We start from the raw sequence: 27,383 nt of genomic DNA, 5'->3' as shown, positions 1-27,383 counted from the left end.
CGGGGAGGAGGAGGCGGCCGCCCGGCCCGGGCCCGGCCGCAGCCTCTCGCCGGGAGCCCCTTCACTTGCCCGTTTCTTTCTTTAAGTGCCTTCTCGCCTCCCTCCGCGCGCTGGGAGGCAGCCGTGCAGGTTCGGCCCTAGGAGGGGATGCTAATGGCTTCGCACTTTGCTGTTTCAGGAGCTTGCTTTACCGTGGGGAGGCAGAAGGGGATGTTCGTGTCTGTTGCTGCTCACGGTAATTTAAACCAGAGGTTCAGGTAGTCTCAATTAAGTGAATTAAACAACCCCTGCTGCACTCTCCGTGGTGACTGATCCCCGTGACTCAGCCCCAAGCCCTGGGCACAATTCTGGCCCAAACACACCCCGAACACTTAAATGGGGGAACAAAAAGCCTCCCGACACAGTCCTGTGTCTGGCCGCAGTTTCGAATCAGGCCTTTGACTCGCCACTTCGGAGCTGCTGTTCAACAAAACAGCCTGCATTTACAAGCAGACGCGATGCCTAACCTCCAGCAGCCAGTAACCTCGTAGCCCTCAAAGCTTAATTCCCCCTCTGCCATCACGGGTGTGGGCCGGGCACTGCCGGGCACCCTGCCCAGGCTGCCCAGGGCCAGGGCACAGGCGGTCCTGCTCGGTGGAACCTTTCCCACAGCTACTGCAGGCTGGCAGGGCCCACTCCCATTGACGTCAATGGGGGGTGCCCCAGCTTCCCCCCGCGTCTGATGCCTGGCCTCATCCTGCTGCAGAGGGCTAACACGGGCTTGTTCTCAGGCTGCCGACTGTTTGCCAAACCTACGGTTAAAATAAGCATGGGGAACCATCAGCAACACTTTGCCCTGGCTCGTGGTGCCCACGGCTGCTCCCCTGAGCTGGGTCCTCACTGTAACTTAAGAGCCCCTGCTTGCCTGGAGGCCTTGCTACATCGGTAAGGCCTGGAAAGGTGGGATGGAACAGGATTTTCTGTATAAAAAAGACCACTTTAAGAAGCATAACAGACTACTGCAGGTCGTACCATTTTGCTATTTAAATAAAGAACCCTTTTCACTTTAAACGTTTGTTTCTGCTAAGCCCTGACCAGAGCTGTTACAGCCGGGGCACAACAGCAGCAGTCCCTGCTCCCGCAGGCAGAGCTGCAGCAGGCGCCGGCTAAAGGCAGGGCTGCACCTCTGACAGCCTTGCCTTACTCAAACTTCTCAGTCTGATAAAACGTCACAGATCTCCAGTAATGCTCATCCCCAAAATTATAACACCAACTTAATTACAAAATAAAAGCATACACCCGGTCTTCACAGCTTCAAATTTATATGCTTTTTCTCTCCCAATTTTTCTACTTCCTAACCCCTTTCCTATGTTACTTTCAAACAAAGTGTCTAATTTAAATTATTTTCTAATTAATTAATTTCTCCTTCTATATTTGTAGTATAGTCTTTTATGAATACGTAGTAACATTTCCTGGCTTTATAACGGACCTCTGACACAGTTACTGCTCTGTCGTTCCAAAGTCCTCCAGGGACCATTACAAACCTCAGTGACATCTAGATTTTACATCTGACTATCTCATTTGGGTGAAAGGTATATAAAAAGCAAGGAGGCTATTTCATTCTCTATTGGCTACATATCCATGATAGCCTTCAAGGTCAAATACAAATAATTCTTTCTCACAAAGCACTTTCTCAGGATGGGCACCATCAATTCTCCTGCTGACCTGGAGAGAACATGCCTTTAGTCACTAAGCAAACAGACTTGGGAAGGCTCTGATAACTCAGGAATTAGTGGCATTTGTGAAACCCACAGCGTCAGCTGCTGCTGCATGTTACTCATCATTTCTTATTACCTGTGTTAGAACAGTCAGTAGTGCCCAGTCCTCATAGAGGCTGTATGATATATTCAAAAGCACGATCAAAAGAGCAGCAAGACAGGGCAAGCAGGCGCACAACACAAGTTGGGAGGATAAAGCTGACAGCCACAGGAACCCAAACTATATAATCTGGAGACTTCATGTTCCCTCTCTCTTACAGAGAAGCAAACACAATGTATTAATAAATTACTGCTGATTACAATCCCACTTGTCATGGGCTCCACATGGGAGATGGTCCTTAAGAAAGGACCATGCCAATGCTCCTGCAGCAGTTGTGTCCAGTAAATCAAAGGTGAAAGATTTCATTTCTTATCCCTATTGTAACACTGAAATTGAGGATTCTGGGTAAATCCTAAACAACCCTGAAGCTCTGTATCCTGTTAGCAATATGCAGCCCAAAGCCATCGATGACTGATACAATTACAGTGCTGACAAGTTCAAACAAACTTTCCTGCCAATATTGCATGAGCGATTTTCATATCATACTTCCAGTGCTTGAATCAACCGCCTGATTGTGTCGTGGCTCTGGGCATCTCAGTGATAGTGATGGCTGGGGTGGAAGATTACACCTCATTTGTCACCTGACCAAACACAGGTAGGCATGTAGGGCTCTAAACAGACCATGGAGTCTGTTGCTTTTCAACACATGAGGTAAAACAATGTCCCAAAAGAACATGAAGCATATTCTGTGCTCTCCAAGACAGTCCTGGCTCTGAAGAGTGAACACTCTGAGAGACACTATCGGCAAGGGGTATATACCCAGAGCCCCTTCCCTGCTACACACTTGGTCAAAGAGCTGCACGCAACCAGCCTCATGCTAATAAATCTCCTAAGTTAAAGCAGCTGTCATGACCTGTGGCAGGTAACATGAAGGACCAGGGACATGCAATCAAATGACACATGCCACCCAATCATAGCTCCCTTCCCTCCTTCTGCGCACGTGTTCGGGGGCTGCAGTGTGACAAACATGTCCTGCTGCTGGAGTAAACGCGACGGAGCTGCAGACACTGCTGGAGACCGGACTGCTGCTGTGCACAATTATGCATTGTGCGTTTTGTCCCCCTCACAGCCACAGTTCTGTGCTGTGGCATATTGCTGTACATAATGGGCTTTGACAGCACATACTGTACGCTGTGGGTGGGCAAGAGCTGCCTGGTGTGCAGCTCTTTGGATCCGTGTCCTGGCCATTCATATCACCTGCATCTGACTTGGCACTTGGCGGATGTTCAGTCAATGCAGGCACTTTGCAAGGGGAGCAGGTTGGCGAGCAGCCAACGGCAGCAAGGACAGTCTAGCATAAATGAGCTGCTGGTCCCAGGACCATCACACGTGTATGGGAAATAACTTCAACCCACCCATACAAAGCTTCCTTCGAGCGCAGCCCTGAATTCACCTTCACTCCTGCAGCCACGCTGCAGAGGTATCGACCCTACAATCTGCTTCAACTTCTGCTACTCTGTTCTTTTCTGATTTACGCTGCCTTTTGCTACAAAAATGTATGCCTTATATAAACGAAGCACTTAAATTCCTCTTCCTCCTATAGAAAGACCTCTATTAAAGTGGGACTGTCTTGGCCACAAGCATATGATCTGGAAGATAGCCCATCCATTCAAAGATGCAGAAAAATATTTGGGCTACTTCATGTGATTTGAACACACTCTTGGGAAGACAAAGCTGGTAACGAAGCACTGGCCTACCTAATCCTTTGGTAGATGATTTTTATTTTAGTAAAGGATAAAGTTATCTTAAAATTTATACACAAAGATTATTGAAAATAAGAGAAGAACATGAAGATGCAAAAAGTCTGGTTTTTAATTCATGCAAACAGATAGCTACACGAAATTCATAATGAAAACTTGGCCGACTCTTCAACAGAGGAGAAAAAAACCCTACAACTTTTTCCCTATATTTTTGCTGTATTTTCATTCACAATAGATGCATATTAAAATGATGCTATAATGTGACAGGGACTAGGTGTGTGCAAAACCACAAGAAGAGGGAACAGCCTTTGGTAATGTTACACGGTACTCAAGGTAAAGATATAATGGAAATACTTTGTGGATTTGGCTTGACATGCTGATGTGACTCATACTACAAAGATGTAATATGTGGGATATGTTAAGTTCCACTGAAATAAATCTCTGCAGTTTTAAAAACTGTGATTACTACTAATGTGGAAAAAGAAAAATTGTATCAAGGGCAAGTCTAATCATAAAAGCGTTAATTTTGCCAAAAAGAGTATCTGCTACAATTAAAAAAAAACATTTAGGGGAATTAAGTTCAGGTGAGCTCACCCCACGACTTCTCAGTTGTGAAGCATGAAGTACAGGAGAATTTGCTGGTTCTGTGACAGTAGTTCTTACTGTGGCAACTAGAATCAGCTTATTAAAGGTCAAGTTAAAGCAACATTTCCTTACTACTATTTTATCCACTAAAACTGTTGCTATTACCGAGACAATAACTGAAAATGAGATGTATTGTCCAGCAAGGAATGGTCCACACTGACATGCACTGTAGTAAGAGAAATATGTGCACAGAGTAGGTCCTGGCAATAAATATTTTCCTGCCTCAAAAATCAATCAAAATCCACACAGTGTAGCACATCACACTGGCGCTGCTGGTTGTGACTTCTTCAAGGTCAGAATGTGCATTGTTTGCCTTGAAATTACAATAGGAAAAACGTTTCTTTTGCACATCTTTCCAAAGTTAACATGTCCAGGAAACACTTCAAACCGGTCAGAAAGGCAATCTCTCCCACTACTCTGAATCTGGAGGCAGTGCAGACCATTAGCTGTTAGTCAGCCGCACAGCCCCACCTAAGGAGCCACCCGAGGGTGCTCTGTCAGAACCAGCTTACCGTGCAGCTGAAACACTGTGAAGCACCTAATAAACTAGATATACGTACTCTGCTATGCAAGAACAATGGCACTGTTGTACTCTCTTTATCCCATAACAACCATGAAAAATAAGAATAAGCTAAGACAGGCAATGCTATACCTGAGAATTTTATAATGAAACAGAGTATGTTTCCCTAGGAGCAAGGGAACAGATCTTCAAGCCCTTCTGACTAGGAATAATTAACAAAAGAGTTTGCAGAGAAGTGTATGCATCTGTGTGTATGAATCGTTACCAAAAAAGAAAGGAACATGGGAAAAGCTTTATCCTTTCTAGTATACCAGATGGAGTGTTCAATAGACTGTCCACTTACTTACATTTACAAGATAGATAGGGTATACACTTCTGCCTTATTTAGAGGATTTGCCTCTTCTAAAGGTGTGATAGAAGGGGAACCTTTATTCAACATCTTGGAACCATCAGGGCTGATGATCAGAGAGCAGCATATTCCTTTTACTGTGTATGAAACAGTGTTGTCCTCTCAAACCACCACATCGCCAGTCATGTATATACTTCTAACATTACAGATAACTTGAGGCCTTTGGTTGTTGTTCTACACTTGCATTTTGAATGATGCCCTACAATATGCTGATTTTCTAACTTTTTGTTCCTGTCTAAGTATTTTCTAAATGCCTTTTACGTGTCTAACATAAGCTCTTTCAGCTCAAAATAAACACCACTTGGAAAAAAAAAGGTGTTTATATATACTTATATAAAAGGCTATAGTAATCTCCTACATTATGCAGATAATGCTGCTGTTTTTAATTAGAAGACTTTTAAACACAACAATCTCATTGTAAAAGATACTGAACTATTTTTCAGTTAAAAGAGGTCCTACTTTAATACAATGATAGCTAACAGGTTTGGCTAACACAAAACATTACAATATTGATGCCACAGGGGAAAAAAAGGTCTTAAGATTTTAGGGACAGAATTCGGGTTTCAAATATGGCACTTGCACCTGTTCTTCAAGTTCAGAACTCTTGCTTTTTCCCAATATCTAGGTGATGTGGGCATATTTGGATAGAAATTAATGGCAATCATTGCTCAGTAAAGCTGTGTCTATTATTACCTAACGTCCCGAGTAGCTCAGCTGTAGTCCTGTATTTAGGCTGTATTGTAATTACGTGAGAATTTTGTGCACTGGGAACTGCTGGAATCGACCATCTGGCCCTTTCAGTGCTGTTTCAACCTCTTGTCACATCCTCAAATATCATACAGATGCCCTTTCCTTTTTACTTTTGGGCAACTGTCAGGAATAATCTTGGAAAAGAATGCAACTTTGGGAACTAGCTATCCACAGAGACAGCAGAAGGGCTTCACAGGAGGAAATGGGGGCAGTGTCCATTAGACAACACTAAGCATGTTGGTTATACTAGAAAAAAAAATGTGATTTTAAATTACCAAGGTAGCTTAGTACAAGTTGGAATGGTGCCGTTATCTCTTCCGAAGTACCAAGAGCGTCAGCAAATAGCTTTGGTTGTACAACTAGGCACCAGTGATTCAGGGGCTGGAGATAAAAATGGGGAGTTGTACACTTAATATCCTGCTTACCTATCTGTAAATCCAAATATTCCATCAAAAGAAAAGTAATTCTTTTAATGTATCACTGTCAGTTATGTCCTTCTGGCCCACTCTCCTTGCTCACAAGCTGAATATTTCTCATGCTAAACAGTTTATTAACCCCTAATCACCCAGTTACTTCTGGACTTGATTGCATGTGTAATTACCTTTTGTCAGGTACAATTTGCCTGATAAACATGTCAGAACACTTGCTGCTTAGTCTGTTGAAACAGATAAATGCTGTCTTTCCACAGCCTTGGGGCATAATTAACAGGGAAAAAAAAAAGGCAGTTATAAAAACACACAGAAGCTGATTCAGTGAGGCCAGAGTTCACAGCATGCAGCCCGCCAAGGCCCATTGCCTGGCCCGCTATGCTTGCCTGAGCGCTTACTGAGTTCCAGCCTGCTGTGACAGGGCAACAGGGGCGGCCCTCAAAAACTGAGATTTAAACTAGGTTTCCACGTGAACTTCAAAAAAGAGTGGGATGATGCCTGTTTGGAAAAAAAAACCCCAACAAAATGAGGCAGCAGGTAATGATATTGGTAGAGTCCCTGTCATTGTTATGTGTTATACGCTCAAGTAGACTCTCTGGGGTGGGACCAGGAAGTGGAAAATTAAAAGAAGGCAGAGAAAAAAAAAAATCAGGAAAAGCAAAAAGGGCAAGATTAAAAAAAAAAAAAAAAAAAAAGCTTTATGGCATTCTTGGGCTCAGTCGCTTCTGATTTCTGCCCTGTAGTGTTTGCAGGTTATGCACCCACGCACTACGGGGAGTGCAAAAAAAGAAATCCTTACCTGACCTCTGGATAACCCAAACAGGAGATTAGCCCATTTCCAAGCAAAGCAGGTTGTCACACTGTTAGGCCAATTGCTTCTATTGACACTTTGCATAAACATCTTACACAGGGTGATCAGAAAGGACTGTTATGCCATTAACGCTCTTTTTATTTTTTTATACCTAAGCCTTACAGAATAAAGGCCTTTCTGGGTAAGGGATAACAAAAGGGTCAAAAGGTCACAAACATTCTTTTAAGTAGGTAAAAATCGCAGAAGTTTAGATTCATTGAAAAGTGCAAATTGGAACTTTTTTGCATGTTGTGACATTCCAGCACACCCAGCTTTTTCTAATTTTACTTTTAGCAAATTCATTGATCTACTTAATTGTGTATTTTTAATTTTACTTTTAAGCAAGAAAATGCTACAATCTTCATTTTAGGAAATAGCAAGCTGTCTAATCTTCCTACCTAATCAGTAATCTAAACAGATTTAAACATTACCATTAAAATCCTTATGGGAAACAGTGTGAAAATATATAGATTTTTTCCTTGAAGTGGTACGACTGAACAGTCTCTCATATACAGTTTTCACCTATAATTTACACAGCATGTGGTTTGCACTGTGTACAGCAAAATATTCTATATTTTCCTTTGTTTTGTTCTTGCTTTGATCGGAGATGGAAACAATCTCCCTTTAATAGTATAAAAGCCACCTGCTGGGCATCGCAGACTACAGCTAATTGGTAAATTCTTTGAAATTTAGATATAATGGATTTTGACCTCTTTAATTAAAAAAATCCCAAAGCCTAGAATACTGGTGAACTCTTCTGGGAAATGAACGGTGCCAAGCATATACAACTGCAAGCTATGCAAAATCTTTTCTTAGGAGAGAATACAGAAATAACATTGCAATTTTTTCCTTGAGGATGTGTGACTTTTGACCTAGAAAAAAAGCCCCGCGACTGTTGTTAGCTATGTATCATTTAAGTCATTAAAACAAAGGAATAGCAAATATATTAACAGATCAATTATTACTATTTGTATTGGGTTTGGAGCTGAAAAGCTCCAAAGATGAAGAGAACTTTTTCATTTTAAACACAGTAAGCTCACAAAAGCCACTCACAAATGGCCCACTCCTCATTTCCCACCCAAGGAGCTCACACTGTACCTATGTACACCTTTTATTCAGAAGAATAAACGGGTTTGATGACCGAAGAGGAAGCCTGTCAACCAGAATCATTGCTGTTTCGTAATTTCTGACATAACGTTAACCTTTCACTGGAGCTATAATCTCATCGGTTTGCGAACTCTGAGGCAGCGCTGCCTTCCTTTTGTGAAAACACTTATTTATGCTCTGCCCAGCGTAACGGGGCCATGGTGCATGACTGGGACTCATAGGCACTGCAGTAACACAGCTACAAAACAATGACACTTTCTTTTTAGTCTCTGCTTATGTTTCATGCACAAGTACACACGAATATACGTTACACAGGTATACACTTATTTCCAGCAAATTAACAAAAAAACCCCCCGCATGAACATGAAGATCACACCCCCATTAATTCCCCAAATGTTATCTCCCTGTGTATTAAAGCATGCACACCATGAAAACACTTACTAGATTGGAACTAAAACATGAAGGACCAGAATCAGAACTGGACAAAGACAAATCTTGGTCACTCTAAACATTTCCTGGACGCAAAGGAACAACAGAAGTATTTAAAATATAGGTATCTAAGTCCAGCTTACAAGGAAAAAAGAGTTTGCTAACTATAAAATAACACTGCGCCAACCAAATGCAATTATCACTTAATCAGTTGGTGTTCGTTACTGCTGACAAGTATCTTGTTAGCCTGGTTAGCAAGTCTGCCTGCCACTTGCCAAAATATTTTGTTTTGTTTACTCCTGGTGACTTATTTTGTGAGTGTGGTGAATTTTAAAATTCCCCCTACTGATCACATAACTGGAATAACACACATTGGTCTTGTATTTCAAAGTGTAAATTGATCTCTCGATCTGTGAATGTCTCCCTATAGTTTATGCTACTCTGTTTCTGGATTGGTATAACAAATGCATTTTCAAAGTGATGTTATGGGGACTTAGCTATGCAATTCCCATTAGTGTCAATGGGGGTCGCAGGCTAAATTCCTAGGCAATGCTTTGAAAACTGAGCCCTGGATTTTCAAAGGAAGGATAGTTTGTGTTAGAAAGGCAGTGTCTTTCAGTTTTTAAGCCACTGCATTAAAACGTGTCTTTTTTTTTTTTTAAAGCACTATGCATTTTGAAATTGTGCCTAAATTGGGGACATTTAAATGTTCACAAGAATGAAAAAGTTTTATATTTAAACGCTTCCATCTGTTTCAAATTTATAAGTGAAAATCATATCTGTCACTACCATGAATGTTGGGATACAATCTTTAACACATTTGTAAGTGTATAATGTATAAACTCAGAGGTTATGACAGCTGAACCACTGGGAATTACTGTTATGCTAAGAAAAAACCAGAAGTTACTTGTGTTCAATTAAGTCCTTTATAACCTAAATTCTCTGAAAGGGCAGAATTTGTTCCTAAAAATCTGGACCTTGAGGTACACTCTGAGAGGTGTCTGGTCTTGTTATATTCATGAGCAAGCCCAAATACATTTTTTATTCTTTGGCACTTCAAATGAACTTAGGCCTGCCTACAAACTAAAACACTTGCTGTTGAAGTCATGTGAACAAGCTTGTTGCTGTTACCATAACCAGAAGAACACTCACAATGTATAATTTTTACAAATCCCATTAAAACTTCAAGCAGCCCAAGATGTAACATCCGAAGAAAGTCACTGAAAAATAGTCACTGAGGCAAATATAAATAGCTAGGCCCTATGCAATACACAATATAGCAACAAGTAATACCTCTTCAAAGAAGATTTGTTTAATTACAGTGCAAATGTTTATTATGAAGTGTGTTCTTCTTCATCATTAAAGAATAAGCTGGACTAGTAGCAAAAGAACCGTCTTTTGAGTCTAGAAACAGGGAAGAGTTTGAAAAGCAGGAGCTTGGCAGACAGTCAGGCTCCAGAGGGCACAGGCTCGGGCCAAATTGCTCCTGTCAAGCCTGTTAGCCCGTACACGAAGTCCCTTTAGACAAAGCATAAAACTGTGTCAATGGTAAAATTTGTGTGGATTAAAAATTGTGTATTATGCAATTGTCAGGTCATTCACCATTTATTTTGTTTTTGAGCTTCTGATGCAGAGGCATACACGCTCAAACAGCACACAGGGGTGACAAGTGCAACCCCCCAAAACAGGACATCTGCCTCCGACCTGAATGAGACTTTGAATACACAATTTCAGCTGTTAAAATTATGAAGCATTTAGTATAGCACAGTTAAATTTAAGCTGTCATTTTCATTTGGCTTCTGGGTTTTTTTTAAACACAGGTTTGTCAGTAGTACTTAAACATTGAAATTTACCAAAACCATTATTAACTGAAGAGGCAATTTTTACAGTTTAGTTTATTTAAACTTAAATTTTGTATAAGGAGTTTTTTCAACTGCATGAGACTTATAACTGGCTTGCTTTAAACTATTTGCTTATCTACGAAATAATGCCATAAATAGCACGTGAAGTGGCACAGTACCTTAAAATAAGTTTCTTGGGGATTAAAACTGTATTGTTTGTCTCAATCCTTCCTGTAAAAATCCATTTGAGGTGTTTCACTAAAGAGATGTATTCAAAAATTTCAAAATCTAATGTTAAAACTAGATTTTAACCACCTTCTCTGGTTTAGAGAAGGTGGGACTACTTAAAAATCATCTAACTTGGTGTAATTGGAATAAAATTTAAACACAAAACACGTTCACTTCAACTTCCATGCTGTGTTCTGGAATTGAACACTCTTGTCCCATCTGTCATATTTAATATTTAGCAGTATTCATGTGAGTAACTCCAGATGCCTGCAGTGTCACCAGAGGTCAGTATATATACCATACCACGAAAAGTCATTATCTGACAAATGCTGTTTTGAACTAACTAACCCAAACTGTCCTTGTATACACACACATCTAATCTATAAAGTCAGGCTACTGTACCCTAGAACTAGACATCCGTAGTGGTCTGCCCAAGTATAGTTACAACTCCAAGTTTAAATTTCAGTCTGATTACTTCTAGGATTTCAGGAAGGAGTTTTAGATACACGGCCCTGGTGTGCGAATGTAAACTGATGGCTATGGGAAGACAAGTCAGCATGGCACGGCTCCATGGCATCAGCCTTGTGCTCACAGAGGAGGTGAAGACTTCAGCTCTTTGTGTGAAGCTGCAGCTCACAGAACTGACCCAGGAAGCCACCAACTTGGCCACTGGGAATTAGCGATTCAGTGGTAGAACAGGATATTTCCTTCTCCTAGCTTTTCAGTTATTTCTTGTCATATTCTGACTCGGACCAAAACACCAGAGGAAATTACATCTAAGAAAAATACTGAAATTACATTATTACAGATTGAGGCTTCCAATCTAACAGGAGGATATACATCAGGTCTATAAGGTTTATGAGCATCTCTTGAATCTGCAGTGTTTGGTCTCCACAGAGGTCCATGATCTCTAGTGTGCACTATGAAACACATCATCTCCACTGAGGTAACCTGGGGTTCTACAGCAGGTAGGGGAAAGTAGTTTGTTTCAACACAACAGTCTAATTATTTTTTAATCTATAACTTTTTGGTTTGGTTTATTTTTAAGATTTGTGCAGTTCTCAAAAAGCTGCAGATCTAAAATAAAAAAATCACAGTCTCAGTGCTCCGGATTCTTCGCTTAGGTGGCCATCAAAGCCCTCAGCATTTTACATACCAGGTATTTCCCTGAAAAGCCTCTGCAGGAAGCAGATACAAATATGGCAACTGTTCAATAAAGTATCTCAGCTGATCTTGGGTGCTGAGTTAGAATACGTGGAAAGCCACTGAAATCTAAGACATAATAGGCCAGAAACCAGCATCATTTTGTCTACATCCAGAAACAAAAATCCAATGCACTCCATAAGGCACAGACACAGATGTGCTCATCATGAGTTTACTGTAAACAGATAGTTATTTCTTCCAAAGTAGTGCATTCAGGGTATGGCTGCATAACCATCCTTCATAGCAGATGAAGTTACATCCCTTAGGGAAAGCTACACTAGACCTGGGAACCACTGGACAAGGAATTCCACAATCAGTAGCTCAGGAATGTAAATATAGACAAGTTAAAAGCAAAGCCAAAATCACTAGACAAAAGTTTCATATTCTTTCCCGGACAACCTTCACTTTCTTCTTCAGCTACTACAAGATGTTTACTTCCACATTTACATCTATCAAATGACTCTAAAAATAGCAGTTTTAGAAAATACTACAGCCCATATAAAATTCTGGTACTTGTTTTTGTTTTTCTTGTCTAGGTAACTTGGTTTAGCAAAGGCTTCTGAGCCCAGTAAGTTGCAGTAACAAGAAACCTGGAGAGCTCAGAATTTGTTTTTTGTTGGCTTTTTGCAAAAGATCTTTCTTCTCCTGCTGCTATGTTTGCAAATGCATTAGGAAAAACCCTTTCTGCTTAATGTCAATAGGCCAATGTTACTTCTTTTCTAAGAAACACATCTTCAATAAATTATTCTCCTTAGAAGTTGATTGTTTCCCTTTGGAATATGCCTTTTCTCCTCACTTCTCAGGTGACAATATTTTCTTAAAATATTTCATCTGAAAAAGTATTTGTTACAATTGCTCTGGAAAACAGAATAATTCCAAACTACGTAATATGTTATTTGTAATAATTACTCTTCATATTTTAGCTCCAGCAGATCCCAATATACATGGAACTTTTGCTGAGTAATGATGGCACAATTCAGCCTCTAATGCCTCCTGCAATTTGAAAACCTCTTCCCCTGATTTTACTAGCCACTTTGAAATGTTATCCCTTTCTGGTGAGTAATCCTGTGCTAGATTCTTTTGCTTCTTAAACGAACATTATTCTCACCCTTTATTGACTGACCACATCTATTATCACATGTAAGCAGTGTTAATCCTCTAGTAATTAACACCCTTATTAAAGTAATTTTAACTCAAAGAAGTTTAAATCGCATTATTGGTTTTATTTAATTAAGCTACAGGGACTGTTTTACACTGTCATTTGAGTTTTCAGCTTGTGCCTTTTCAATCTACCAGTTACACAGGTTCCCCCCACCCCCCTAGTTACCTGTGTATTTGTGTCTAGGAATTATTCAATATTATTCTCTTTCACTGTGAACTTTTTAAACTATCCTCTATGTCAATGGATGCAAGACTTAGACACTATACTGAACATATTACCATTCCCAAACTATAATTTGGATGTGCATTTCAATGATATTATCAAATCTATCCTTCCACAGGGTTCAATATCTTGTCAGTGCTTAAAATGAAAGACCCACTTCTAGTGTCCTTCTCATACATCCTAAGCAAGGGCAAAGATTTTTATTTAAACTTTAGACTGGCAAAAAGAAAGGAGAATCTGAATGCACTGAGTTGTGCCACTTACAAAGGCTGGCTCGGTACTTTTTCTGTTAATTCGAAAATAAGTCAGGTTTTAAAATTGCATTTTTTTTGTGTCTACTGCATGTTCCTTTCTGTGGGAAAATATCTGAGGGCCTATGTTCTCTTACAGATCTCAGGTAAGCTACTCAACTGACATGTTTGACACCGGGTCAAAAGATGAAAACTGTCTTCTGGTTTAACTGCATCATGTTACACCGTGCACTCTGGAAGAGTGTGGGCTAATTGTGTGTCCTCCTGGAACGATTTCCTGGAGGCACGCCACTGAAACAGGGAAAGCTTGCGTTCTCCTGGGAATAAGGCAACCTGATGGTTTCATGGACTTTATATACCATTAACTGTGTACTGAAAGTCCTTTCTTTCCGTTGGGTAAAAACATCTCTTCGAATTTCTACTGTTTGAAAAAGAAATGTTCTTAATGGGTCTCAGCATAAACCATGGAAAATGATAAACATCGAAAGAAAAGGATAAGAACAATAATGTACATTTATAGACAGGAACTGACTTTTTCTTTTTTTTTTGTCCTTCATCCCATATCTTTAAGTCCTTCTTTTCTCCCCATCATCTACTGCTTCCATCTACTCATCTTTTGACTCTTCTTTCCCCCCTCCCCATTTCTTTGCATTTCTGTTCTTATTCATTCTTTTTTCTCCCACCATCACTCCTTCTATGATTGCGGGGTCTTCTAAGTTGCACTGCTCCTTTGCTACCAATGCTCTAGGGAAAGTCCTCTCCAAGAGTTTTTCTTTAGGTTCTAAAATATAACCTATATGTGAATCTTCTATGTAAACTTTATTCGTTATTTCAATATTCTTTAAAACGGTGCAACTTGTAAGATGACAAATTGCTCCAAACCTGACACACCCATAAGAGCCATATATGTTAACATGATATAAGCCAGTATGATATAAAACTGTGCCTAAGAACATGCTGGTTCAGTCATTGCTTATAGTACAATTAGTTCACTTCATTCAGAAACCAGTTATTTACATAACAGTATGAAATTCAATCATTTCTTTTGCCACCTATTAGTATCTTTGTACTAACTGAATGAAAATACGAGGGTTTCACCTCCCGAATTGCACTGACCGACTGGAGGCAGTCAGATAGTCAGAATAATATTTTTTTATTTGTATTTCTGCAGTGCTAAAACACCCAGCTGAAGATCAGTGTCACGTTATGGTACATACTGTACAAACACTTCTGAAGATATGATCTTTTTTCCTAAGACACTATGATCCAAATGAATAAACATTCATTAAGTACATTTCACTTACTCAGGTCCTTGCCATACTATGTCTATGCAACTCCTTCCTTGTGTTGTTATTGTTCTGAAGCAGAGAACAATTCTTGTTTTCTTGTTGTAAAAGACTCCTTTGATTTTACTGGATTTTACATTTGCCCTATAGTGACTTCCAAAGAAGAGATGGACTAACTTTCTTTTTCACAGAAGAAACTAGCAAAAGGAAAAACATGGGATATTCTGCCTGCTGCTTGTGATTGACAGATAATTTAGAGAAGGAATGGAACCTAAATACATTGATTGATGCAACTGAAAAAATACTGAAGGCAAATCTGTAGGGTTAAGGGGTTACTAGTGTGGCCAATACATACTACATACCAGCGATACTACCAGCTTAGCTAAGGCTGGAGGATGTAAGCAATTTTGGGGCAGAAATTATTGAATACGGTAATGCAGCTACCAGTCCCATGGCTCCCTGATGGGAGACCAGGACTCATAGATGTTACGAGAATACAAATAACAAGTAACTTGAAGGAAAACAATAACGTTCTTCTCTTGTGTTGTTCAGTTAACAATGCTCATTCATTACTCATAGGAACCACATACCACCCACAGGATTCAGAGGAAGTCCTGTGGAGCTGGGGGCTCCAAAACTGAACTCCATCCACCAGCTCAGGGCTACAGAAAGGGCCCAGATACAATTGTAGAGATCCTGCAGCAACTCGCAAGACAACAGCTTGATATAATGTATTCACAAACTTCAGGAAAGTCATGCACCCAAATCTTCCTTCCTTGCATTTACATAATTTCTTATAAGACAAAGATAAAGGCAAGGATCAGACGGGGAGCAAAACTGCTAGCAGAAGAAAACTAAAGAGAAACTTCATTCCACTGAATAACTTCCACTGAACGGGATGTGTATCAGTGACTCGAAGAAAGGGCAAGTAGGAGTTTACAAATACAATAGGCACATGGATCAATTTCTTCTAATTCAAGCAAGAGATTTGTTAATTGAGAAATTATCTGAAAGTGAACCTTCTGAAACTTTTCTACCAACCAGGTCCTTCTGCAAAAGAATAAAACCTTCTCAAGATAAAGCTTATATAGTGCCTTCTCTCATAACGTCCTTGGAAGTAACTGCTTCATAAATAGTCTCCCAGACATGTAGCATGCCAGTTATTGAAGAAATTTAGTATCTTGCCCAAGAAAACCGAAGCCTTTGGATTCTGGCATTATGGACAGGGTATAATCGGGATACGCACTTCAAGTACCAAGGATACAATTTTAATGCCATTTAGGTCATGATCTTACAGAAATTTCCTCTGTAACTATGGGATGAGCTTTCCTGAACAGAAAGATTTTCCAGAGGTATGAAGTTTTCATCGTAACAATAGCTCTGTAGGTTTTGAATGAATTGATTAACTGTTTCTATACCTTGTCTTGTGAAAGTACCGATGACTAAGAAGAAGAGCTGAAAGCTGATTAAGTGTGACAGTTGGTAGTATTCAGACAGGGACTCAGATATGTCCATCTAAATAGTCTTGGCAGCAGCTTTTGCCTACTTTTTTTTTTTTGGTAATATCTGCTTTGATCAAGCTCTCCAGTGAAACTTTAAGTAATTTCTGCTATGGTACTATTTAGAAGCTGGAACTCCCCTGCACTGCTCTAAGAAGTCAAGTGTTTCACCTGCACATGACAAATGAGATCAATAAATGCCATTTCCTGTCTCAGTTCCAAAAATTATAAACTCACCTAACAACAACAAAACCCCGCTCTTGTTCAACTAAGGCTTATGTTCTTACGCAAAGGCTGTTATCTGCAGGTCTCTAAGTCAAGCTGAGCCAGTGCTTCACAAGTTCTGTAATTTTCTAAATACACAGTACAGATTTCTTGTCAGCTCATCTAATTCTTGTGTAGATCTGGTTCGGTAAGTAGAGAACTAAGAGAATTGTATCCCTTAAATGAACTAGCTTAAAGAAACAACAAGAAAATTATTTTCTTATTTTTGATAACTTCCATGGTTTAGGTACCTACAGCATTCTTTACTGTCGGTTAGGAGATGACATTCAGTTTAAGCATTATACCTTTCACCACATAGTCTTTTGTGCACAATCTACTATACTTTCCTCTGGAGAAACTGGTACAGTTTCTGCCATAGATGGAGTAGTGTATCTTGTAAGTTAAATGGCAATACGTATATCATTTTAGTTAAGTAAGGTATTGATAGGGCTACTGAAGTGAAGTAACAGCATTTGTACACTGAGTTTTTAAAACCTGTTTTCAGGTATGCTGCCTCATTGTCAGTAAGCCAGGATCTAGAGAGAAAACTTGATACGCTATCAGCATGTTATTTGCACTTCTCTGCTGAAAAAGGGGCATTCAGATGTTGAACTGGATACAATCTGTTTTGCACTAAATTTGATGACTGATTTAATGTCCCAAAGAACACACATACACCTAATACCTGGCATGTGTGCTTAGTTCCTGGCAGTAACAGGGTAGGAATACCTACTGCCAGTAAATGACTGACTTGCCATCCTGCTTTGATTCTGCAAATCCTTATCAAGATAGTATATCCAAAGCCATGCTTGTTTTTTACCCCCACTGCTAATTTCTGTGCATTTGTTTCCAAAGCTTCCTAATTCTTACCAGCTGGCCGGTATAAATCCCATCCCAGTAATGAGCTGGCTTGTTTCTGTGTACAGAGCACTGATTGAGATCTTCCTCACAAATATCTATACACACAACTTGTGGTCTGAGCCTACTGCGATTACCTACAGGTTTCACAGAATCTAGTTGAAACAGAGAAAAGTAAGAGATTCCATTGGGGAATATAAGCGCTTACAAACAACTTGTCACGTTTGTATGAAGAATTCCCATTTACTTGTAGGAATATAGTACTCTGGAAAGACATTGTGCATCCCCTGCAAGCCGGATAACACACATTTAGCACGCAGTCATACTCAGATAACTGTCATTTTGAACACAGGTATGCATATGCACGCTACCCCTGTATGATGCAAATACATGAGATATTGAGCCTTGAAGTGTTGCTGTTCTGCTCAGTGTGCCTCAAGCCCTCCTTCTGCTTTAGTGCAGAATTTATGGAGAAGGGGGAGGCCAGCAAGAGCGTTGCCTTCCTCCCCCGGCAAAGTGAGGATGGTCTGAAATCCAGAGAGGTGCAACTCCTGTTTCATTGCTCTCTGAAATCTGAGCTCCTTTCTTTAGCTGAATAAGCAGCATTGCACTGAAAACTAGAGAAGCACAAATCCCATTACATAGCACCCTGAGGCTGGGCTTCATGTTACAGATGTAACGTGCTCCTCTGCTTTTTCAGAGAAGCTGTGGAGTGCATGGCAGGGGGAAAGGGATCAGTAAGCATTGTGAAAGAGCCTCTGTGAAGATGAAAGTCTCAACAACCATTTCCCTCAGGAAGCAAAAGATGAAATATTCTATACTACTTGCTAATTAAAAATTCAAACTGTTGCCGTATGAAAGAGAGGCTTACTTTTATCTTTAAACTCTGAAGTTTTTAAGACTTACTCCTAAACATACTGTTAGGGATTTCTCCCTTTTGGAAAATCCTGATGTTTTTTCAGTTCAAGACTCTTCTCTGGAGTAGAGGCCAGGGGTGGGTGTACCCTACTAATTTCAAAGCCTAGGCACTGTGTGGGCTGGCAGCCTGTGAAGGAAGCCACAGCACACCTTTAGAGGCCTCGACCTCCAAGTGTCACGGTGGATAGGTTTGGCAACAGGCTGCAACTTACTCTCTGAGGTCTACTGAAGGGCTCAAGAGCATTCTCCACAGGGAACACAGATGGTTAGAGCTTCGGCATGCTGCATGTTGGGGGAATCAGAGACAAGCCAGAGCTGAAATGCAGTTACTACCACAGGAAATGAATTCAAATTAAACACTGCAAACAAAACAGTGGGGAAGACTGAGCTGTCAGCATGCCTTTAGTGGCAGACAATCCCATGGCTGGCATTGAAGCCCAGTGATCTGTTACACAGTTCCTACCTACAATAAATTACTCCTGAGTTTATCAGAAGGACAGTATCATCTCTCAGTGATGAAAGAGAAGCAAAGAAGAAAGAGGAGGACTATATTAAGTACTAGTAAGAATTTTGTCCTTCAAATAAACTTACATCTGTTGCATGCAACACTACAGAAGGTTAGCAATATTTCTCACCAACAATACACCAGAAAATGCCTTACAAAGTAAATGGACAAGCAACCCAAGAAACTATCAATGTAATTTCCATTATGCTTTGGAATCAGAAGAAAATTTATTACACTTTTAAATATCAGGTATCAATTTTTAGAAGGAATACATATTGGGTATTACCACTAACTTGAGCTTATAGAAGTGCTTACTCATATGCTTATTTACACACATCATAAACAAAAGTCTGACAAAAATGTATCTTCTAATGTTTCCATGGTACATTATTCTGTATATTAATCACAATGATTGCATTATGACTTTATGTCTAATTTATCTCTAATGTTAGCAAAATGTTAACAAGAAATTGCTGAAAATCTTTGAGAATTTTCTCCCATACCTATGCAGAATTTATGGACCTTGTCATTTACAGCCCTTGGTCTCCCAGACTGGGGGACACCACTATCAGACTGTAAACTCTATGTTACCATGTAGGTGGAGATACTGCTACGGTGGTTGCTTAACTCTCATACCAACAGCATATGATTATGTTCCCTTGAGATGGCTGCCCCTGTTGCAGGACCAGCACTGACAGCAACCGGAGGATATTAACAACATGTACTGAAGTGCCAAAAGAACACAGATGAGACACAGTTCTCCTCACCCCTGGCAAAATAAGGAAATTCCACAATCATCAAGCTAGCTGAGTACTTGTCTGAGATCAGACAGTAGAGGAAGAAGGCCTGTTTGAAACTGAAGTAGTGCTCGTGGCAGAGAAACATGAGAAACAACTTGTGAAATCAAAAGTGAAAAAAAGTCAAGCTACGTTTGCAGCTTAGGTTATAACTCTGCAGGCAATGATTTGATTTCAAGAATAGGCATTTGTTACCACCCAGTTGGTTAGAATCAGGAAATTTGCCCTAGGACAACAACTGTTGTCGTCTCAGGCTACCACCAGGTTATCGTTCCTGTCTGCTACCCACTACACTGGCTCTCCAAAGAATAATGCACAAATTGTAAGATTCAGGCCTTTTCCTCACAGTGTTTAAGTGTCCAGGACATCTAAGAAACTGCTTCACATTCCAGAACTGTAACTCTAATCCTTAAGCACTAAAGAACAGATCATAACCAGGACAAACCTAATTCATGTCAGAGGCTGAGCTTCCTCAGAGACTAATTCAAGTAGGACGAACTAAGACCTGTTTACTTTTGAAGGTTAATTCCAATTGACCTAGGATCTGAATTGGTAGCAAAATCCCCAAAGTTCATTCCACCTCACGTTGGACCACTGCACTATTTACCCAGGCTCCCTGTATAGACAGTAGCAAGAGATTATCTTCAGAGAGCGATGCAGGTCGCAGGAGAGCTGGGTCATCTTCATGAGATGCCAGAGACCAGTCCTTTTAAACCAGTACATGCCACCTTGATAATCGCCTTGCTGAGCTGGCCTGCCCCTCAGTGGCTTTAAAAAACTGGGGTGAAAGGGTGCACGTAGATATGACCTTAGGTCATATGTTAAGACAAGTGGCATGAGACATGATACAATTACTGCAGCTGTACAGAACCATGAGTCTATCCCAATTTTCTTAGCAGCTGCTTGCTGCTTTAGAAGCTGCTAAACTAGCTGGAGCTGCAATTTTCTAGATGATCATGGCCACGTGATTCTCTTAGTAGTATGCACTATGTGTGATTAGCCAACCACACCAAGCCACCTCTGTAAGATGCTGAGATACTATGGTTATGGGAATAGCACAAAAATCTTTATTGACTAGGGTTTCTACAGATTACTAAGATCTTTAAGGAGCATGTTAAGTATGACAAGAGCTTAAGAGGGGACAGTATAATAAGAAAGAGGTGGCTCATCAAAGGGGACATTGGTAAGTGCCTGCCCCTTCGTGATTCCTGGCCTCTTAGAGCTTCCTGCTACTAACTACTGTTCTCTTCTTAGAAGCAACTCTTTCTCATGCCAACTGTTTCTGTTTTCTCTTCTATGTCTGTGGAAGGAAGAAGGAAAGAAGTGGGCTTGCTGGGGACAACATGCTGTCCATACATCGTCTTCAGGGAAAGACGGAGGATCAGGAACTGTTAGGATGAAAATACCTATGGCAATTCTTTTCAAAGCTGCTCCCCCCCCGTGGTAATTATCCTAGTGTAGCTCTTCCCTCTCTGTCTTCCAAGCTGACTCCTTGTAAGTGACTCGACTTCTTTAGTAAAATGTGCTACAATATTTACTGCCCAATCCTTATTAATCTTACACATTGCCCTAGTACGAGAGAGAGAGAGAGAGAGTAAGCTGTTGTTGAGATAACTGGCTTCCATTAGCAACCATGTGATTGGCAGGACGATAAAGTCTTTTCCCTTGCAGGTCAGCTGCTTTTTAAGAAGAGGGCAATCCTGCTGATCCATCTTTTAGCTACAGTCTCTCACTGAGTCCCAAATCTCCTGCCTTTTAGCTTTGATACGGTTCAAGCTTTCCTCCTTGTATCAGCCCCTACCTGTCATCAGCTCCTCTGTACCAAACAGCCAATATCAGGAGTTTGACCTCAGGGCACAGTCCGGGTGGGCAGGTAAAACCTGACCACTGGACCTACTTCCTTATCTTTCATATCCTGCAATTCATGAAGAAGTATCGAATTCAAACTAAAAAACAGAAGCATGACCTTTTATAAGAACTTTCTGAAAAAGGCTCTGTTGCCTTTCTAAGTATTCTTGAAAAGAACTGTCATCCACCCTATTAAGATAGAAATGGATCACAAATAAGGAAGAGAGGGAAAACATTGCAAATCCTTACTAAACGGTAAATGTTTTTAATGTGTGCTTGCAATACCTTTTGGTGAGGCACGCAAAAATATAGTAAAAAACAAACCAAAACAAATACACTAGAACTATTCTACATCTACAAGCTCCAATTGCAACCCAACAGAGTTGCCCAGCCTTTTGCTGTTTTAAAGTATCTGAAATTGATTAGATTCCCATGGCATACAGAGCATCCCCTATAAAGCGTTACTTGCATCAAGAGAATTCTAAATATAAGTTGCTAACATAAACTGAGAGCTATCATAAGCAACATAATATCCCTATTTATGTGACATGCTTGACAGTTGGTGCTTAAAACATACAAAAATATTATATATTTCCTGTAGCAAGTATGGACACACCCTGCCCTCCTGCATGGCTGGAAATCACGTTTTCCCTTGAAACAAACATAGGCTCTGCAAGGATTTATACCACTTAGGTGGATGACAGAAATGGTGCCAAAATCTCTCAACATCCTTTCCCTTCAACTAAACTGACTTAGTACAAATTGGAAGATGTTTAGTCACTTCTAACATTGATAATAAAAGGAGAATAAAAAAGAATCCAAAAGAGGAAGGCTGCTAGTCAAGGCAAGACTTGTGGTGTTTGAAGTCTGGCAAAGTGTATCTTTACATACTGAATTCTGGAACTCCTAATGTACAAGAATCACATGAACAAATCTTATGGCCATGATCTTATATCGTCCACACGTAGTCCACGCTTATCCCATTGTAGATATTCATTATTATATGACTGTGAGAATGTAACAGACAACTCTACCTTTTAATTTTTTTATTTAAAAAGACACTTTAATGAAGTCCTTTCTAACTATTAGAGGAAGTTGGAATACTTTCGCCTCTGGAATTTTACCTTCTAAAATGCCTTTTCATTATCTTGCGTGAAAAACCTACTGAACTATTAAAAGCAAAAATATTCTTACTATATAGATAATTTGGTATGGAATTCTTTCTACATTTCTCTTCTTTTCTGATGACTTTGACAGGCTCATAATGGTGCTGAAAAATACCACCAACATCTACAGAAAGCTAAAGACCTTCCATGTGCAGTTAACGATTCATTTCACTATTTAAATGACACTTATACTCGCAATTTTGTGAAATAATAAATCCTTTCTAAAAGCTTACTTCAAGTATGAAAAGTTTTTGAATATCAATTGCTATGGGTGAATATAGTGTCAGAATTTACAGAGAGCAGGGAATAGAAATAACTGTGAAATTAAGATAAGTAGATTTTAGTCTGGAAAAACCTTCTTTTTGGCAAGAACTGTGGAAAAGTGCTTCCAATATTAAGGCATTTAAAATTAAATTTGATATAGAATAAAGATCAGCCAGTTCGAATAAAGCGGCTTTCTAACAGTTTAAAATAATTCTATGTAACAAATTAAGGAAAGGAAATGCTAAATAATACCATGCCTGATTCTGCTCTCCAGGGAGTAGTTTTGCAGACAGGAGCAATTGCTCAGAATGGAGTCAGGCCAGCACACACCAGGGTAACATGTACACTCTTGCAAAAAGGCGTCACAGGATCTTTACAAAATTGTCAGGACCAAAATTCAATCTTATATCCGTGTGACAGTACCACCAGTAGCACAGTGCCCCCTAACAACACACTGGAGAAACAGTTTTATGCTAAATTACAGGGAATAGTGCCACTAATAACACTATGAATAACTGCTTTTCAAAACTAATTACATGGGAATGCAAAAACATGAAAGGTTCTTGAATTTAATAACTTCAGCGTTGGTCAAAAGAGGAAATTAGTAGGATAAAAAACAACAACTAGTGTCTTACTTGTCTGAGGTCGATGAAAGCTAACTGCAGGGTGTCTCCCTGGAATCCTGGCACAGGCTCAGAACTAGCAAACACTGCAAAGAAAGGTTAAAAATATTACGGATGTAGATTTTTTAAAAAAATCTAACAGAAAATCAAGCTCTATGCAATACAAATGCTAGCTAGCATTAAAATGAAACTAGTTTGATAGAAATAGATTAAACTAATAACTCACAGTGATTAAAAACAAACCAACAAACAACTTTCCCATCATTTTCCCAATAATCCCGAAGAATGGTATCTTCAGGAGTATTATTAGGAATTTCGCTTAAAATTCTAACCCAGTAGTAATGCTACAACCACAGAAGCCAGCATCTTTTTTTGGCCTGAGGTGAATGATTACTGAAGAATTTCTAAATAATACCAATTCCATGGCTGTCAACATATTTTCAAACATCTGCTTTTCTTACAGCATCCGTGCTATAAAAACCCCACCTCTAGCCAAACAGCAATAAAAGAGAAACACTAAGGTGGGAGTTAGTTTAATTTGTAGACGACAGGTGGAAAGCTCTACGTGCCACAGTCAGAGCAGAGCTGAAATGCCTGTTCACGCCTTTTAGCCAGCTTATCAATATGAACTTCTGCTCTTTTTGAACCCCAAAATAGGCTGTCAAAATTGGAAAGCAAAACTATATTCAAAATACAAAAAATGGTAACACTACAGTAATGAAAAAAAGTCAGCTATTTGTTTAAATTAGGAAATGATCAATAATTGTCAAACTTAAAAATATACTTTTTGTTGTTCTTATCCCAGTCACATGTTAATAACAAAGACACTTGCAGAAACACCCACTGCCTCACATCCCCGCTCAAGTTAGACATCTTGCTTCAGAAGAGCTTAGGAGAATTTTTCTTATGCTCTTCAGTTAGAGCTGTTAACAAAACAAAGTAGATATTACTGTAATCGTTTTAGAGAGGTATCATCTGAGGCAGTGCAAGGTAACATTTTTTTCCAAGTTTGAGAAACCCATCATTCGATGGTAGAGGAAAGAGAACGTATGTATCCAAAAAATTGCCAGATCCAGTGCTCAACTACTGTGCCACATGGACTCCTACTAACATTTAAGAGTAATCCTTGAAAGAAATCCTTGATAGATTTTTTTTTTTTAAGGGCTAGTTAGAAAATTTGGATCATCAAGTGAAAGTAACATCCAGAAAGACACTGGTGTCCGAGCTAACATGATGGTAAAATAATGGACTCAATCATTTACTTCTCAATGTATGTTTTCAATTTAAAGCAGACTAATGAATTTAGCCTTGTGAATAGTCTATCTGAAAATGATTATATGGAATACAATTGAAAATGAAAATAATAAAGATTCTTACTTAAGTGGTACAAGAAGCTACTGAGACGATCTCAGAATATGTAAGAATAGCTTAGTAATAGATGAATATAGTATCAGAGTAGCAGCTTCACTGGTAGAGGCAGAGTTTATTATTTGTATTACAGTAGTGCAAAACTTTTTATGGACAGTCATGTAATAGCAGAATGAATTAAACGGGAATATGATTTGATTCTTCATCGACTAAAGGAATAAAAAATAGCAATCAAACACCCTAGAGACAACACTGTAATGTCACAGACAAGTATTGGTAACAGTTGGCAAATGCTTACTGATTACTGTATTCAAGACTGAATTTTAAATTATCTGGTTTTCCTGCTTTATAGTTAACACAAACTTTCTAGGGGAGTTTTCAAGGAGTTTTAATCTACCACAAAGATGCTTTTTAAATAAAAAAGAAGAAAGATAAAAAACAGTGGAAAAAGCATTTTATAGAGAGAGTTTGCTTAATAATACACTCTTTAAAAGCAGCAAAGAGAAAACAGTCTGTACAACCACCAACCTGCAGAAGAACAAAAGATCTCCACACCTATGAAAGCACCCTTCTGAACACCCTAGGCTAAAGGGCTGGGTGTCTCCATGGCTGTCTTCTGCAGGTATTTCACGGCCACTGGGACCACCCTTTCTTCAGGGACAGACAGGCCTATGATGCTGGCCCCTGTGGTCACCCAAACATAGCGTTTAAAATGGGAACACCATACTATATAGCAGGGAATTCTTAGCAATGCCAACAACAAACAGCTAAAAAGAGATACATGGGTTGTGAGCTATGGTAGCACACTAATAAGGAGGATAAGTGTGATGGTCAGAAGGGGTCTTTTCTACATCCCCCAAACAAGGAAGGAAAACTTGTCCTATTCTTCAAAGATAAGGCCCATCTGTATCTGAATCCTATATAACTTTCCGTTCATACACAGTACACTGAGACCAGCTTCCCCGACTAGAATCTGAGCTCCTCCAGCCACTCCACAGTGGTAGCACTGGGAGAAGGAAGCTCTACGGCAAAGGAATGGCTGCAGAACTGAGAAGTGAATATAACTGAAAAGCGTGACCTGCAGCAAAACTTTTCAGTTAGCTATTGGAACTTTATACTTTGGGAGGTACCTTCCTATAGTGGGATACTTTTACTTGTCACAGGGCAAATATTTGCATCCTTCCTGTAGCTCATCAGGCTAACATAGTTTGGAATTTATCCTAATGCATTAAATAAGGCAGTACAATTTAGTTTCTCTACATAGTACCTACATTGCCGCTATAGAACAAGAAGCACACAAGGTACCAAACTTAATTATTGTATAAGCTTTGTTCTCTTTAATTACAATTTTATATTATGAGTGCATTTACAACACCAGGGACACTCGTTATAGCACAAGCATTTATTCTCACATTTGGGTCATTTTTGACAGGTGACTACAGTAGAATTTGTTTCATTATTACAATTTCATGAGTTCAAAGGGCAAAAAGATAATCTACTTAGGGTAACGGTCAGACAGTTCCCCCTCTGTCCTCAGCTCAGGGCTTTTAAGTTTTGCTAACAATTTTACAAAGCTAATTACATATTTTCTACTGCGCAGCGTTTTAGGAAGATGTTATGAGAACAGGATTAACATTCTTAATGCCTTTGTCCTAAGGGTCCTTTTCAAGATAGCAATGAAACATTGTCATATATACATCTTTTAAAATATCCACCCCCTACATTCATTCTAGGCTTAAAGAGGATTTGGAGGGGTAGGGGGCTGGTTGGTTGTTGGTTTAGTGTGCATAAGAGCATTCAGAAATTTTATAATATATGAGAATGAAATGCAAAGATCACCATTGAACTGTCACATACAGGGGCAAGCAACTGGCTGCTTAGCAGTTTGAATCAGAAACTTCAATGTTTTGGGGAAAATAAGCTGAAAATATGCGTTACATGAATCCAATATTCACAAGGTTTTTGTTAATATCTTTCCCTGCACTTTGCTGATACTGTGTAGATCTTTTCTGTGTATATAGAACAGGATCTTTGGCACAAAGCGTGTCCTCAATATGTACAATCTCAACGTACTTCCTACAACAGCCAGTTTGGGAATTTACAGGAGGTGGGATCTAATGAAAAAAGTATGTAAAATACAAAAACAGGCTGGGAGGTAACACATACACGAGAACGGTAAATTTAAGTATTGTAAAGATGACTTCGGTCCATTTTCTTTTGAATACTTTGCTTTGATCTTTCCATTACATTTTGTATACAGGATATATGTGAATTGATGTATTTATGTGTTAATGGATATCTTAAGAAAAAGGCTGTGTCTGCTAAAATGGAATTTAAGACATCTTTAACTGTAAATTGCACTGAATTTCTACGCACTTCTAGATT

General features: G+C 39.5%; 1 protein-coding gene across 1 annotated transcript in view; it reads right to left on the bottom strand.

Annotated features, from left to right (window-relative positions):
• Positions 1–27,383, bottom strand: part of EXOC6 (exocyst complex component 6) — a 98,276-nt gene that overhangs the window by 2,216 nt on the left and 68,677 nt on the right. The window contains exons 21-23 of the mRNA XM_009334811.1: positions 23,643–23,716; positions 8,708–8,781; positions 1,184–1,252 (exon numbers count right to left, since the gene is read on the bottom strand). Coding sequence (XP_009333086.1) covers positions 1,184–1,252; positions 8,708–8,781; positions 23,643–23,716 — 217 coding nt within the window. The remainder of the gene's footprint in view (positions 1–1,183; positions 1,253–8,707; positions 8,782–23,642; positions 23,717–27,383) is intronic.

The sequence above is a fragment of the Pygoscelis adeliae genome, unplaced genomic scaffold (genome assembly GCF_000699105.1).
Source record: "Pygoscelis adeliae isolate BGI_AS28 unplaced genomic scaffold, ASM69910v1 Scaffold632, whole genome shotgun sequence".
NCBI classification, from domain to species: Eukaryota; Metazoa; Chordata; class Aves; order Sphenisciformes; family Spheniscidae; genus Pygoscelis; species Pygoscelis adeliae.
This window is presented reverse-complemented; position numbering and strand designations above follow the sequence as displayed.